Source organism: Neovison vison, chromosome 13, assembly GCF_020171115.1.
Source record: "Neovison vison isolate M4711 chromosome 13, ASM_NN_V1, whole genome shotgun sequence".
Lineage (NCBI taxonomy): Eukaryota > Metazoa > Chordata > Mammalia > Carnivora > Mustelidae > Neogale > Neogale vison.
The window spans coordinates 84757057-84773901 of NC_058103.1; the positions used below are offsets into that span (position 1 = coordinate 84757057).

At 43.3% G+C, this 16845-nt stretch overlaps 1 protein-coding gene across 5 annotated transcripts in view; it reads right to left on the reverse strand.

Annotated features, from left to right (window-relative positions):
* Nucleotides 1-16845, reverse strand: part of STARD9 (StAR related lipid transfer domain containing 9) — a 123762-nt gene that overhangs the window by 1489 nt on the left and 105428 nt on the right. For 2 of the 5 annotated variants that reach the window (XM_044231581.1, XM_044231579.1), the window contains 9 exons: nt 16655-16828; nt 16057-16240; nt 15548-15685; nt 2088-2205; nt 1776-1897; nt 1487-1551; nt 1110-1312; nt 815-912; nt 491-649 (listed from right to left, as the gene is read on the reverse strand). In XM_044231581.1, coding sequence (XP_044087516.1) covers nt 491-649; nt 815-912; nt 1110-1312; nt 1487-1551; nt 1776-1897; nt 2088-2205; nt 15548-15685; nt 16057-16240; nt 16655-16828 — 1261 coding nt within the window. Of the gene's footprint in view, nt 1-490; nt 650-814; nt 913-1109; nt 1313-1486; nt 1552-1775; nt 1898-2087; nt 2206-2846; nt 3104-15547; nt 15686-16056; nt 16241-16654; nt 16829-16845 lie in introns of those variants that run through there. The other 3 variants (XM_044231580.1, XM_044231582.1, XM_044231583.1) reach the window with 3 other exon arrangements.

Below are 16845 nucleotides of genomic sequence, written 5' to 3' on the forward strand. Positions count from 1 at the left end.
GTTCCATTCCTGACGGGCACAAGGAGCCACCCGGGCTGTCGTGATGGGAAAATCTCCTCTGACTGTCTGCAGTTCCAGAGTTTACAGGCCTCTGTGCTCTGCTATTCAGATCTTGGCATGGGCTTCCCCTCTGGCTACTGAAGGTCATGGTGGGGAACTGGGAGTAGAGAGGAAAGAAACAGCCCAGGTCATGCTCACTCTGCTCTGCTGAGGCTGCTGCTCCTCCCTTGCCACGACTATCTCCTGAGGACACTGGCAACAGAGAGGCTGAAGGCTGCTGAGCTCTTCCGTGACTGAGCAACTTTGCCCCCTCCTGCCTTAATTCCCCACAGACCACCCCCTTACTGTGACCCAAGAAGCCCACATCTCTGGCTCTTGGGACATAAGGCCTGGGCACCGAAGGGTGACAAGCAGCTAAAGAGCAAACTCCCATGGGGTGCCAGGGTCAAACCAAGGCATTCCACGTAGCCAGCCACGCAGGGAGGATCACCTGGGCCAAGTAGATGACTCTGGTGATCTCCTTTCCTTCCACAGTGACAGGCTGTAGAACCCAGGCACTAGGCAGGATCTCCCCTCGGACCATCTCCCTCCTGGGTCTCGGCATGGATGTGTCATAAACAGACTGAGCTGCCATGACAGACAGGTGCCCCTGGGGACAGAGAGTGACAAGGGTCAGACAGGGACAGGCTCCAGTGAAGCCAGCCTCTAAGCTGTCGTCATGCCTGCCCAATCTTCTTTTGCTCAGAGGTCCAGATGCCCACGATGACGGCCTCTCACAGCACCCCAGTCCAAGTTCTGCTTATAATATCTTTACCATCAGCAAGACAGGCACCTCTTTGGCTTCCACGCAGACGCAGCAGAAATCCCGCGGCTGCTTCAGGCCACACAGGGTGGTATTGCACACCAAGTATACTGGAGGGTCAGGAATGTGGAGAGTCAGGAGGTGTGTGGACAGACTTCCCAGCCCAGAAGCACCCCCAATATCCCATCGTTCTGCAGCCTGAGTGATCCGAAGTTCGTCTGAGCATCTGGCCTCCCAAGAGGGCTGCCTCCAGCCCTGCTCCCTCTGTCCCTGGCCACAGCCCACGGGAAGCCTTCCCCAGGCTCACCCAGGTTGATGCTGTTGGTCACACGCTGATGCAGCCTTGCTGTCTGGATGGGCTTGTGGTAAAGCGGCCACAGGGTCGGATCACTCACAGCTGCCCACACATGAGACAGTGGCTGGGACACCACGCTTGCCCCCAGGAAGCCATGCCGAGTAGAAGAAAACATCTTGTAGTAAAGCTGGACCTCCTGCTCCTCACCCTGATAGCTGGGGAACACCAAGGGTAAGGAAGAGGAAGAAGAGGTAAAAACTGGGCTCCAGGGTCAAAGAGTCGCAGCTTGGGGAGAGGGACTCAAGGAAGCCAGGGCAGAGAAGGGAAAAGAGAGAGGACCAAAAGGACAGCCAGCAGGTTAGGACAAGATGCTGGGCAAAGGCACTTACTTCCAGCCAGCTGCTGCCTGGCCGCTGAAAAGGTTGTGCAGATTATCTGAGCAAGCAGCCATCACCTGGAGACACAGCGATCACACCCACATTAGCAGGCACAGGACAAACCAGACCCTTGGATTAGCCAGTCACTCCAGCCAGCATGCACCCAATACCCCTTCTGTCAAGGAGAGCCACTAGCAGCCATGCGGCCCTCAAGTGCCCTGCTCTTTCCCTCTTTTCCCTTCCTCCCCACCAGCACAGGTCTGATAAAGGAACCATGGGGATAAGTGGAACAGTTCCTCACATCAGCAACAGAGAGGTCTATGATGTGCTTGGCCAAGTCCTGATAGGAGGAGGAGAAGCAGGTCCCCAGGCTGGAGAGGCTGGATGGAGAACAGCAGCAGCTTCCCAGGGAGGTTCTGTGGCCTACGATGAATGGGCAGAGGCTGTGAGACAGCATGATTATCCAGGCATCAGAGCAGCAACAGCCTCCTGAGGGACGGTGACTGGGGGCTGATAACCTCAGGCCAGTGACTCCCTAAGATCTAGGAGACCTCAGCCCCCAAAGTCCCCAAACCAGGCAGGCAGCTATGTGCCCTCAGCCCCCTCCACTCACTGTAAGCTAAGCTCTTCCAGGTGGACCCAGCCAGACTCAGGTGACTGTTCCTCACTGTGGAACTGCCCCGAACATCCCCTATCCAGGAGTCACTGGAATCAGGCAAGTTTATGTCCCCCTGCAAAAAAGAAAATGCTCAGGATCAGAGCAATGGTAGATAAAGAGAAAAGCAGAGCACCAGAAAGCCCGTGCAGAATTATCTCCTCCAACTCTGAACTGTGCCAACAGTTTCCATCATAAAGGCTCAATCGTAAAAGATCTTCCCCGTTGGGATTACAGAAGGCTGGATGCCCCCCCAAGAAGTTGAGAGCAATAGAAACCTGTCCCTGGATGATGTCCCCATATGCTTCAAGCCATAGGCTCAAAGATGGCTTGTAGGAGAGTTCCCAAAAGGAACCAGAACAAATGGAGCTCTGAAGACCCAGCAGAGAGCATCAGTGGGTGTGGGGGTGGGAGGGCTTTCTACCATTGTGGCAACAGGAACGTGGCCATGGCTAGAGCTGGGATCAGTGGGATAGCAAACAAAGCCCAAGCAGAAAGCAGGAGAGGGGGAGGAAAAGCAATGGGCTATGGGCCTGGTGCCTCCACACGTGCTCCACCCCGCCCCGCCACGCCCCATACAGCGGCTAAACCAAAGGTTCTAATTTGGAACCAGATAGGGATGATCCTCTGGATCTGCAATATGTTCCTTCCACCTTTATCTCAGCCAGCAACTCAAGGACATGACCTTGACTCCTGCTGGACCTAACAGGCATCATCCATCTAGAGGCACCAACCTCTATCATCAGTTCTTAACCTATTGCTACTCTAAGACAAGAAGAGGTGAACACAGACAGTTCCACCTCCATCCTTGCCTCCATTCCTCCTGCTGCAACATTACAAGTGGTCTCTCCTACTTTAGGCGGGTCCCTCTGTCTCAGACTGAGGTCTTGTGTCCTCTTGTTGGGAACTTTCCACTGCTGATCGTCTCCTTCTTCACCTGTTGCCTCTGTCTCACCCCCTTAGGTGAATGCTTCCTATAAGCATTTAAGTATGCAAAACCATTAAAAACCTTCCTCACAGGGGTCTTTGCTCTCCCACCCACAAATATGCTTCTTGAAACAACTGTCACCATTTTCCATCTCCCACCTTTCACTCCCTTCTGAACCCCCTTAAACCTAGCACCTGCCTCACCACTCTGCCAAACAGTAAATCACCCAGGTCCCTGTGACGTCCATGTGGCTAGATCTGATCCACAATTCCAGGCCCCATCTTACTCAGAGTTCTCTCAGGAAGTTCTCTCAGAGAACTTCCACTCAGCCAGCCTCTCCCTTCCCTTGAGATACTCCATTCCGGAGTGCCCTGGCTCCTTCCTGGCTCCCTATCTCTGCGGTGCTCCTTCCCAATTTCCTGGGTTGGTTCACCCTCCACAAACAAAAACTGATACTCTAGGATTCTTTCAAGACTCAGGCCTAGGCCCTCTTTTCTCCCTCAATAATATACTCCTGGGGAATTCTGTCTGCTCCCACTGCTACACTGATGACTTCCAAAAATAAATACCCATGGACCAATAAATGGATCAATAAACATTGCTTTTCAATAAATATTGCTGAGTCAACTGGGTGCCATGTAAAAAAAGTTATAGCAGAGACCCATTTCATATATCATGCCAATACAATCCTCTTCAGGATTTGTGGCTCAAAAATATATGGAGTGGAAGAAAATTTATTATTACTACAGAACAATAAAAATTTAAAAAATTATCTCATAGTGGGGCTATGCCTTCCTAAACGGCATGAAACTAAACAGAAGCCATGAAACTAAAGACTGACGAACACTAGGCAACATAAAATTAACATTTTCCTAGTAGTAATAAATGTCATTAACGAAATAAAAACAAACACACGACTCATCTAGGAAAAAACCCACTGGTATCTCATATGACCAAACGGGTAATTTCCTTTATATAACAAGGGCCTCCAAAACCAAAAGACTAATGGCGGGTTTGAGAGGGGGACATAATCCAGTAGCCCCGAGCACAAAGACAAAAGGTCTGAAGTACCTTACAAGGCACGCGATCTCTGACACAAGGGCGGAACCGAACTGCAAGCCAAGACTAAAATGAAGGGTGTATTCTATGCCTCTCACCCTGGCAAAGACTGAAGAAAATAACCTTTAGCACAGTGGGCAGGTATTACTTAAGAGTGTAAACTGGCATACTGTGGAAATATTTACCACGTATTTTAAATTAAAAATGTACATATCCCGGGGCGCCTGGGTGGCTCAGTGGGTTAAGCCGCTGCCTTCGGCTCAGGTCATGATCTCAGGGTCCTGGGATCGAGTCCCGCATCGGGCTCTCTGCTCAGCAGGGAGCCTGCTTCCTCCTCTCTCTCTCTCTGCCTGCCTCTCTGCCTATTTGTGATCTCTCTCTGTCAAATAAATAATAAAATCTTTAAAAAAAAAATGTACATATCCTTTGACCTAGCAAAGAACAGATGTTCTTTCATGTAAGTATAAAAGCAATAAACAAACACTTTCAAATATGAACTCAGAGACCCTAGAGAAGGTGCCCGTGAGCCTTTCTGAAGCAATTACGGGGGAGGGATTGCCAGGGTGGACTACAGAATGCTGGGCTAATCACTGGAGGTGAGCAGAGTCCATTTAATCTAGCATAAGAACATCTTTATGCATGCAAACATTATAAACAATGTAGAAATACTGTAAAAAAAAAAAAAAAAAGACAAGGTGGAAATACACTGGTTTCCTCATGTTTTATCACCAGGGTGAAAAGGAAACTGCTAAATCTAGTAATAAAGATTATATAAAGATACAAAAGTGATCGTGAAAAGAATTTTTTTCAAGACGTCCAGACTATCAGAAAAAAGACACACATATTCACCCTCAATGCAGAGAACATATAAACCACACGATAATAAAAAAAAAATTTTTTAGATGTCCATTGGAATATTCATAACAAAAAATACCTCAACAAATTAAAAAAACAGAAATCACATTTGTCTGAAATCATACATACTCAAACACACAACAAAAATGCTTAGCAAAATCAGAAAACACAAGAGCCTTTCTACCAAAAGTTTTTAAAAACTCTTAACAGCTGGGGCGCCTGGGTGGCTCGGTGGCTTAAGCCTCTGCCTTCGGCTCAGGTCATGGTCTCAGGGTCCTGGGTTCGGGCTCTGCATCCATCGGGCTCTCTGCTGGGCAGGGAGCCTGCTTCCCCGCCCCACCCCCACCGCCTGCCTCTCTGCCTACTTGCGATCTCTCTGTCAAATAAATAAATAAATAATCTTAAAAACAAAACAAAACAAAACACCACAAACCTCTTAACAACAACTGGATCAAGGAAGAATTACAAACTGAAATTGCAAAATTATTTAAAAATCAATAAAAATAATTTATGGGATATAACTAAAGCAGGGCTTGAGTAGAAATTTTTAGCTTTAAATATTCACAACAATGAAAAAATGATAAATGAATGCTATAACAATTATACACCAATAAATTAGATAACTTAGATGAAATGGACAAATCACTAGAAAGACAGGAACTACCAAACCCGACTCAAGAAGAAATAGAATATTTGAACATTTAATGAGATACTAAATTAGTAAACAAAAAAATTCCCATAAAGAAAATTTCACAAGACCAGCTTCATTAGCTTCAAATCTACCAAACATTTAAAGAATTAACAACAATGCTTCACAAATCCTTCCCAAAAACAGAAGAGGGAATACTTCATAAGTCATTCTGTAAGTCCCTGACACAAAACCAAAGACATCAGAGGTAAATTACAGATAAATATCCCTTTTGCATAGAGACACAAAATTGCCAACAAAAATTAGAGACTGAATCTAGCATCACAGAAAGAGAAATATACATATGACCAAGTATACAACATTCCTGGGATATAGTTAGTTCAACATACAAAAATCAATCATGCAATACAACATGTTAATAAAGGAAAAAATCCACACTATCATCTCAATAGATGCAGAAAAAGCATCTGACTAAATTCAACACCTTTTTGTGATAAAAATATTAAACAAGGCACCTGGGTGGCTCAGTGGGTTAAAGCCTCTGCCTCCGGCTCAGGTCATGGTCTCAGGGTCCTGGGATCAAGCCCCATATCAGGCTGTCTGCTCAGCAGGGAGCCTGCTTCCCACTCCCCTACCCCCTGCCTGCTTCTCTGCCTGTCTGTAATTTGTCAAATAAATAAAATCTTTAAAAAAAAAAACCAAACCACTCAACAAACTAGGACTGGAAAGGAATTATCTCTACCTGATAAAGATTATGCACAAAAAACACACAGTTAACATCATACTTAATGGTGAAAGGCTGGATGGTTTTCTCCTAAAGTCAGAAACAAGGATGTATGCTCTCAGGACACTTCTACTCAGCATTGAACTGGAGATTCTACTGAGGCAATTGGGCAAGAAAAAAAACAACAAAGGCAGATGCTATGAGCTGGTACAGAATAACCTAAGGAATCTGCTAGAAAACTATTAGAACTAGTTCAGCAAGTGTACAGGAGACAAGATGAATATACAAAAATCAACTGTATCTCAGAAAAAAGACACACATATTCACCCTCAATTCAGAGAAAATATAAACCACACGGTAATAAAAAAAATTTTTTTTAGATGTCCATGGGAATATTCATAACAAAAAATGAAATTAAGAAAAAAAAATTTAAGAAAAAATGCCTGGATGGCTTATTTGCCTAAGTGTCCAACTGCTGATTTTGGCTCTGGTCATGATCTCAGAGTCCTGAGATGGAGCCCTACATTGGGGTCGAGCTCAGTGGGGAGTCTGCTGGGGACTCTGTTCCTCCCTTCCCTCCCTCCCTCCCTCCTTCCCTTTCCCTATCTCTCAAATACATAAATAAATCTTTTTTGAAATTCCATTTATAATAGCATCAAGGGAATAAAATGCTTAAGAATAAATTTAACAAAAAAAATTCAAAACTCCTACTCTGAAAACTATAAAACACTGCCAAAAGCAAAGAAGACCTGAATAGAAGGAAAGCTAGGCCGTGTTCATGGATCAAAAGACATTACTGTTAAGGTGTTTAATATATCCCAAATTGACATACAGAATCAGTGCAATCCAAACCCAAATCTCACCTGACTTCTTTGCAGAAATTGATAAGCTGATTCCTAAAATTCACATGGAAATTCAAGGAACACAGAATAGCCAAACAATCTTGCAAAGGAACAAAGCTGCACACTTTCTGACCTCAAACTTTACTACAAAGTTACAGTAATCAAGACAGTGGAACTGGCATAAAAACAGACATATAATTCAATGGGATAAAATTCAGAGTCCAGAAATAAATCCATACACTGATGGTCAGTTCATCTTCAACAGGGTGCCAAGACAATTCAATGAGTGGAAACAACAGTTGTTTGAACAAATGGTTCTGGGACAGCTAAATATTCACATGCAAAAGAATGAAATTTGACTCCTAATTTTGGCTCACTATATACAAATCTTAATTGAAAATGGATCCAAAACCTAAATGTAGAAACTAAAACTATACAACTATTAAAAGAAAATACAGGCAAACTGTGGAAATATTGCAGGTCTGGTTCCAGAATAAAGTGAATAAAGTGAATAAAATAAATAAAGTGAATCAAATGACTTTAGTTTGTTTCCCAGTGCATAAAAAAGTGATGTTTACACTATACTGTAGTCTACTAAGTGTGCATTATCATTATGTCTAAAAATATATATGTAAACTTTAATTAAAACATACTTTACTGCTTAAAAATGCTAACCATCATTGGAGCTTTCAGTGAGTCATAATCACTGACTACAGATCACCATAAAAAATATAATAATAATGAGGGGCGCCTGGGTGGCTCAGTGGTTAAGCTGCTGCCTTCGGCTTGGGTCATGATCCCAGGGTCCTGGGATCGAGCCCCGCATCGGGCTCTCTGCTCGGCAGGGAGCCTGCTTCCTCCTCTCTCTCTCTCTGCCTGCCTCTCTGCCTAATTGTGATCTCTCTCTGTCAAATAAATAAATAAATTCTTTAAAAAATAATAATAATAATAATAATAATAATAATGAAAAAGTTGGCAATATTTCAAGAATCACCAAAATGAAGTGAACAAATGCAGTTAGAAAAATAGCACTGAGAGACTTGCTTAATGCAGGACTGCCACAAGCTTCCAATTTGTAAAAAACACATTATCTGTGAAGCACAATAAAATGAGGCATGTATGCCTATATAGGCATAATCTTTGTAACCTTGGACTGGGCAACAATTACTTAGATATGAAACCAAAAGCATAGGAAATAAAAGAATAAGTAGATAAAATGAGCATCATCAAAATATTTGTGCTTCAAAGGACATTACCAGAAAGTACAAAGACAATACACAGAATGGGATATAATTTTTACAAATCATGTAACTGATAAGGGACTGGTACTAGAATATATAAAGAATTCTTAAACTTAACAAAAAGACAACACAGTTATAAAATGGACAAAAGATCTTAATAGATATTTATCCAAAGAAAACATACAATTGGCTAGTAAGCACATGAAGGGATGCTCAAAGCCTTTAAACATCAGGATAATGCAAATTAAAACCACAATGAGGTGCCCTATCACATCCACTAGGATTACTCTAAATAAAGAGAAAGGTGTTGGCTGGGATGTGGAGAAATGCAATGCTCATATACTGCTGGTGGGACTTTAGAATAGTGTAGCTTCTGTGAAAAATAGTTTGGTAGTTGTTAAAAACGTTGAAACACGCAGTTACTCCATGACCCATTAACTCAACTCCTAGGCATATACCCCCAAATCATGAAAATATATGTCCATACAAACCTTTTTCCTTTTCAAGATATTGGTCAGAGAGAGAGAGAGAGAGATCGTGTGGGTGCATGCAGGTGCATGAGCAGGGGAGGGAGCAGGCAGTGGGAGAAGCAGGCTCGCTGCTGAGCAGGAAGCCTGGCAGCTCGATCCCAGGACCCTGGCTGGGATCATGACCTGAGCAGAAGGTAGATGCTTAACTGACTGAGCCACCCATGCACCCCCCAAAACTTTTTTTTAAGTCAATAAGTTTTTATTTAAGGAATTTTACATGTAATTCCTCCTAGTGCCAATCACCATAGTTCCTCCAAAGTCAGAATCATAATCTTCAAAACAGCCCCTTTAAAAAGAACTTTTGTTCAATCCACAGTTGTTGCTGTGAGTCCAGAGTTCCTTCAGTTGGGCTTCTTTGACCTCCACTTGAATATGGACATACTTCAAAAATCCCCCACCTGTACTTTGAGATCCAATTTCTCTACAGCCATGTTCAGGGTCAGAGTAGATGGATCTGCCTGGTTCTCAATTTCAGACACCCTCTAAACATGAATGTGTTCAAACCCTACTCACTCCTAAACTATCACACCCTAGAATTGCACAGATTGTTGGGATACACCCATATCCAAGATTTTAAAAATCTATTAGGTCTTTCACATAGTTTTACAGCAGAGAGAAGTCTTGCAGTTCTTTCCCACAGACCTAACACACAGTTCCCACACCAAAACTTAGATGTGAATGTTCATTATTAGAATAGCATTATTCAGAATAGGCAAAAAGTAAAAATGATCTAAATGTCCATCAACTGATGAATGAGTAAAATGTGACCTATTCACACAATGTGTTATTATTGGTTATACTGGAATGATAGTCTGAGACATGCCACAAAGCAGAAGAACCCTGGTGGGTTGAGTTACTGTCTTCCAAAAGTCCTAACCCCTGACTTTTGTGAGTGTGACCCTGTTTGGATTACACTGGATGTAATCAAGTTATAATGAGGTCATACGGGATTAGAGTGGGCCCCAAATCCAATGACTCGTGTCCTTTAAGAAAAGCAGTGAAGACAACCGAGACATACAGAGAGAATGCCATTTGAGGGCAGGGGCAGAGGTAGGAGTGTACAGTTGTAAGGCAAGGATTGCCTGCAGCGGCCAGAACCCCAGAGAGAAGCATGAAACAGACTTTTCCCCACAGCTTTCAAACGAAGCATGGCTAGGTCGATGCCATCATTTCAGACTCCTAGCCTTAAGAACTTCAAGAAAATAAATTTCTGTTGTTTTAAGCCACCATGTTTATGGTAATTTGTTACAGAAACTGTAGGAAATTAACACAACCCTGAAAACATTGTGCAAAGTGAAAGAAGCTAGTCACAAGGGACCAAAATGTCCAGAACAAGCAAATCCGTAGAGATGGAAAGCAGTGCTTACCTAGGGCTAGGGATGATGAGTTTGGGGAGTGATGACTAATGGCCACGGGGATTCTTTCTAAGGTAATGAGAATATTCTGAAACTGATTGTGGTGATGGATACATAACTCTGTGAATGTACTAAAAGACAATTATAACAACAAAAAATAAATGAATTAAAGGAAGTGCTCAAAAAAAGGAGAGATAGAAGGGCACAAGACTCAATGTGAAAGAACTACAAATAAGGAAAGCTGGAACAATCTGAGAAATGAAATAAATAATGATAGTATTAGAGGGGCACCTGGGTGGCTCAGCTGTTTAAGCATCTACCTTCAGCCAGGTCTCGATCCCACGGTCCTAGGATCAAACCCCACGTCGGTCTCCCTGCTCAGCAGAGAGCCTCCTTCTCCCTCTGACCCTCCCCCTGCTTGCGCTTGCTCACTCTGTCAGATAAATAAAACCTTTTTTTAAAATGCTACTAATTACATTATAACCCACAGAATAAAATATATATGAGTCAAAAACTGAACAAATTAAATAACTGAATAAATAGGAGAGAAGAATACTTCCTTACAGAAAAATTCTAATTAATAAATGTAGAAGAAATGAGGGAAATACAAAACTGCCATGAAAACACCACAGTAAGAGGCACCTGGGTGGCTCAGTTGGTTAAGCCTCTGCCTTCAGCACAGGTCATGATATCGGTGTCCTGAAATCGAGCCCTACATTGGGCTCTCTGCTCAGTGGGGGCCTGCTTCCTCCTCTCTGCCTGCTTCTCTGCCTACTTGTGATCTCTCTCTGTCAAATAAAAAATTAAATCTTAAAAGAAAACCACAGTAATAATTTTTTTCAAACAATATACCCTGACGGATGCTCAAATTAGTAGGCAAAAGCTTGAGGAAAAGCAGGATACTTGCATAGTTTAAAAGTATCTCTGCCAAGATGGGATTGGGAGGGAGACAAACCATAAGTGACTCTTAATCACACAAAACAAACTGAGGGTTGCTGGGGAGAGGAGGGTTGGGTGAGGAGGCTGGGGTTATGGACATTGGGGAGGTATGTGCTATGGTGAGTGCTATGAAGTGTGTAAACCTGGCGATTCACAGACCTGTACCCCTGGGGATAAAAAATACATTATATGTTTATTTTAAAAATAAATAAATAAATTTAAATTTTAAAAAAAGTATCTCTGCCAAATGTTTACTAATGATAAAGAGAAAAATAGTAACTTTGAGTGGACAGCTCCTAGACATCACTGTAACCTCAAGGTTAACACCACCAACAGGACATATTGACATCAAGCACCCTCTGCTATAATGTACTAAGGATAAGGCATTTGCAGGAGAAAGACTTACACAACAGTATCATCTGTCATTGGTCTAAAACTCTAAGGGATGTACTGTGTTTTTCTTTGCTTTATCTAGCAACCCCAAATGAGAAGGGCACATCGTTACTGTGGTATTCTTGCCAAAATGCATAACTTCAATCTAATCATGAGAAAATAGCAAACACATTCCACAAAACTACTGACCACAAGACAAGACTTAGAAATTATCACAAGAAAAAGGAATTAATTTTTTAAAGCCTAGAAGCATTCCTACTAAAGCCTGGAAGAAGACAAGGATGGTCACTGTCATCACTATGATTTTATTTATGCTGGAAATACTAGGTAATGCACTTAGAAAAGAAGAAGAAAATACTGGTACAAAAATTAGAAAGGAAATAGGGAAGCCATCTCTACTTGTAGATATGTGGTTTCATGCCTTAAAAAAAAAAAAAAAAATCGAAAGCGGGGCTCTACAGTATGGTAGCCACTAGCCACATGTGGTTATTGAGCATGTGAAATGTGGTTTGTGTGACTTAAGAGCAAAAGCTATGATTCAATTTTAATTAAATTTAAAATAAGATAGCTTACCTATGATGGTGGCTACTGTATTAGTGCAGACCAAAAAACAATATGGACACACAAAATAAACATCAATGCCTTTCATACATACAAATTAATAACCATACAAAAGATACAAAGGCAAAACAACAGTAACAAAAATAACATAAAACACATACAGTTACAACAGTAACAACAAAAAATAAAACACTTAGGAATAACTCTGACAAGAAATTGTGAGACTGGGTGTGGTAAAAAAAATAATGAATAATGTTTTTCTGAAAATAAATAAATTAAAAAAAAATCTTTAAAAATAATAAAATGCATAACCCCCTTCTCTTTTCAAAAAAAAAAAAGAAATTGTGAGACATGTCAAGGAAATTTTAAACACACAAAGGTGGCTGGAACTTACTATGTCCTTGGTTAGGAAATTCCATCGCATAAGATGAGATTTCTCCCTAAATCTCAGTTTATAAATATAAATATAAATCAGTTTATGAATTTAACAAAGTCCCATCAAAAATATGAACGAGTTTTTATAAATGAACTAGTTAAGCTAATTCTAAATCTCATATAAAAAGTAAACAAGAAAAAATACTCTAGAAAAGGGCACCTGTGTGGCTCAGCCAGTTAAGTGTCTACCTTCAGTCCAGGTCATGGTCCCAGAGTCCTGGGACTAAGCCCCGCATCAGGCTCCCTGCTCAGCGGGGAGTCACTTCTCCCTCTCTCTCTGCCTGCTCCCCTCACTCGAGTTCTCTCTCACTCGCTCTGCTCTCTTTCAAATACATAAATTTAAGGGGAAAAAGCTCAGAAAAAGAAGAACCGGGAGTAAAACACATTATAAACCTTATATAAGAAAAGTTGGCATCCTAAGCTGGTAAAGTAGAGATGAGCTGCCCAGAGGAACTATCAAATGTTAAAGGGACAATATATATTCAAAATGAACAAAGATTTATTTTAATTTTTTTAATCAAAGATTTAAACATGAAAAATAAAGCCATGTAATTTCCAGAAGAAATCACAGGAGCAATTCTTTGGAACTTTCAAATGAAGAATGTGTTTCTAATTATGATCAGAACATAGACAATTAAGAAAAAAACTGACAAAAACTTCTGAATGGCTCCAAACACAATAAGCAAAGTCAGAAGAGGACCAAGAACAGAGACAAATGTAACTCCTATCAGACAAAGGGCTAGCTTGCCAAAAGAACTCCAGAGATTGGTAAGAAAAAAAATAGAGAAATGAGTTAAAGATATGAACAGATAGCTCAGCAAAAATCAAACATTTGATAACAACTTGGTGAGAGCATGGAGGTAACATGTCTCTCTTCTGTTGCTGGTGGGAGTATAAAGTGGTACATCTGTGTGAGGGAAAACTTGTCAATATTAAGATCTCAAATACATATACTCTTTGAGTCCACTTCTAGGTATATTTGCACATGTACAGAATGACACACGCACAAAGTTATGGATGGCAGCACTGTTCATAACAGCAGAAGACTGAATTCAAGCCCCCCTATGCAACAGCACTGTTGCCTCGGGGCCAGGGGGTGTAGGTGTCAGTCAAAGAGGAGGACCAGCCGCTGCCTTCGGCTCAGGTCATGATCTCAGGGTCCTGGGATCAAGTCCCGCATCGGGCTCTCTGCTCAGCAGGGAGCCTGCTTCCTCCTCTCTCTCTCTCTCTCTGCCTGCTTGTGATCTCTCTCTGTCAAATAAATAAATAAAATCTTTAAAAAAAAAAAAAAGAAAGAAAGAAAGAGGAGGACCAGGTTCTCAGGCAACAGGAACAGGTACTGCCCTATATATCTTTACAGATGTCCATATTTTTTGTCTTTTCTACCACATGAATGGTAGCAATACCATATGATAGGTTATCTATGCAAAAACATGACATTTATTAACATGCAAAGAGGAAAAGGAAACACTGTATCAGCCGTTAAAAAGGATGAGTCAGCAGCAGATTTGCCAGTGTGCAGTGCTGTCCGAAAGACATTCCTCAGGATGAAAAGGGACAAAGCAGGTATATACAGTATGCTGTCATTCATGTACTTTAGAAATATACACACATTCTCAAAAATAAATAAAATATATAACAAAAAATAACAAAATTTTAAAGAGAAAGAAAAATATATCTAAAAAACAAGAAAATTTAAAGAAAAAGACATGCATACTCTTATAGATATTAAAACATAGAATGTCGTCCAGAATGCCTCTGGAAATATACCCCATACTGGTGTGTGACTGCTTCAGGGGAGGGAAAACAGGAGACTGAAAGATGAACTTGATATCATATGTCCTTTGCTACTGTCTGAATACTATTTTTACTATGTGAAGTTTAATATAAAACAAATTTCAAATTTTATATCCCAGCCAGATCTTACCCCTAAGCTCCATATCTATATTTCCAACCGCTCTCCTCGCATTTCTCACAGGCACTCTAAACCCAGGAAAACCAGACTGATGATCCTTCCCACAAAACCTGTCCTCCTCCAATGCTCCAAGGTACTGTCGCCATCACGGTCCCCTCAGCTGCTCAAGCCAGAAGCGTGTGTTGTTCCCAGCTCCACCCTGTCCCCTCCTCTCACAGGCAACGGGCTCCTGCATCCTGGGGATGCTCTCTGTCCACAGCACCCTCTGTGCTCGGCTTCACTGCCAAGGCTCCTGACAAGGCGATGGGCAACTCTCACTGGGCTCTACCCACAGCTGCTCTGCTCCCTTCTCCTGTCATCTCATCATCCTGCTCCCCTGCTTCAAAGCTTTACAGCAGCTTCTGGGAAGTAACATGATCACATGGATCCAAAAAGGGCCAGAATTCACAACAGTCTATGTGATCTTCTCTTTCCTGTCTCACTATTCTCCAGCCACACCAGCCTTCTATTAGTTCCTCCAATTCTTCCTCCCTCATGGGCTCACTTGCCAAGCCCTCTGCCTGGAAGACTACGCTCCCACCTCCATCTCTCCTAACACCTGACCCCCCCGGCACTAACCTCTTCTGTTAACTGCCTTTCACCCCTCCTGATCTCCGTTTAAAGGCACCCTCTTCAGACTATCTTTGTTGACCTACCAGACTAGATCAGATCCCGTTTTATATTGGCTTAGTACCCCTTCTTCATATAACTTACTGCGATGGTGATTAAATAGTCACTAAACAAGCTGTACTTAGCCCAAGTACAAAATACCTACAAAATAAACACTTGCTGGATGAACAAACAGGAAGTAAGAGACAAAACTAAAACCAAAGGCTACCTCTCATCCACAAGAAGGGCTCATGTCAGCAGCGGCCTCCAGGAGGGAGAATTTCCTGCCCCAACTCTTGCCTCCGTTCTGGCCCCTGGCTCACTGTTAGCATCTGCCTACTCACCACACTGTCTGGGGACTGGAGCTGGTCTGGCAAGGCTGTGCTGCTATTGTAGCCAGAAGTAACACCAGAGGAGAGGCTTCCATTGGAGCTGGTACACAGGGAGTTGGACGTGGCCAGGGTATGCAGCTTTTCTTCTTCCTGAGAAGGAAAGGGGGCTGTCAATCAGCTTCCGGTGTAACCTACCCACCACCCACTCCACCCGACACCACCAGTCCTCACCTCCCCAGCACCCAGCACCTCCCACCTCAACCTGAGACCCTCAGGCCTCCCCACAAGCTTACCCCAACTAAAAACCAAAGCTGCCTCCTCCCAGCCTCTGGCCTTGGGACAGGAGCTGGTCAGAGCAGGATGACGTGGAAAAAGAGTACCAGCTTTGAGCTGGTACTAGGAGTCTGACACCTTCCTCCATTTACCACATCCTGACTCAGAGGCAGCTCCAGTGAAGGCTGACCCAGTCTGACATCTGCTCTAGGACTACCCCGACATCACTGGTCTGTCCCACTTCCCACCCTCAGCAGCTGGGAGATGATCTGCTGGCGGATTCTCAGCTTCTCCTGCTCAGTCCGCTCCCGTAGCCGGGCCCGGGCCCGGGCAATCTCCACCTTGGCCTCCTCTCGAGCACGCTGGTATTCTTGCAGCATCAGTGCTATGTCAGAGGCGGGGTGAGCAGACCGTGATGCCGACCCTGGGCTCCTGAGGAAAACCATAGGTTGGAGAGATGCCCTCTAACATTATGGGCAGGTGGGTGACAGCCTTGGCCTGCTCATCCCAGACCTATTCAACACCATCCTCTCTTTGCCTATAGTTTGGTTTTACAACGCATTTTGAGGCTCAGATCTACTGTCTTACACGGTAGGTTACAGCCACTCTGCCCACCCTCTCCCATGACCTGTCCCCTGTCCCCACCCTATGCCCTCCCACATCCTCCTCTTTCCCTTGTCCCATTCTCCTACAGTCACCTCCATCTGTCCACAGAAGCATGGGACCCACTCTTGGAATCACTCCCATCCAAGAATGCTGCAGCCTCCTCTCTCCCAGCCCTGCTCCCCACTGCCCTCTCACCCTACACACAATCTGCTCTCTGTGGGGTTCTGGGTCCACCCTCACCTGGTGGTCTCCACAACATCCTTCCTCAGTTGCTGCAGGTATTCTCGGCGCCTGCTGGGTAGGTCAGGGTCCCGGGTGGGGAGATCCCTGTTGGGCTGGAGGCTCCGTGTCCAGTGGAAGTTCTGAAGTCGTTCAGCCCTTTCTCTCCGGAGGGTCTCAATTGTTTGTTTTTGCCTGAGACAAAATGTGAC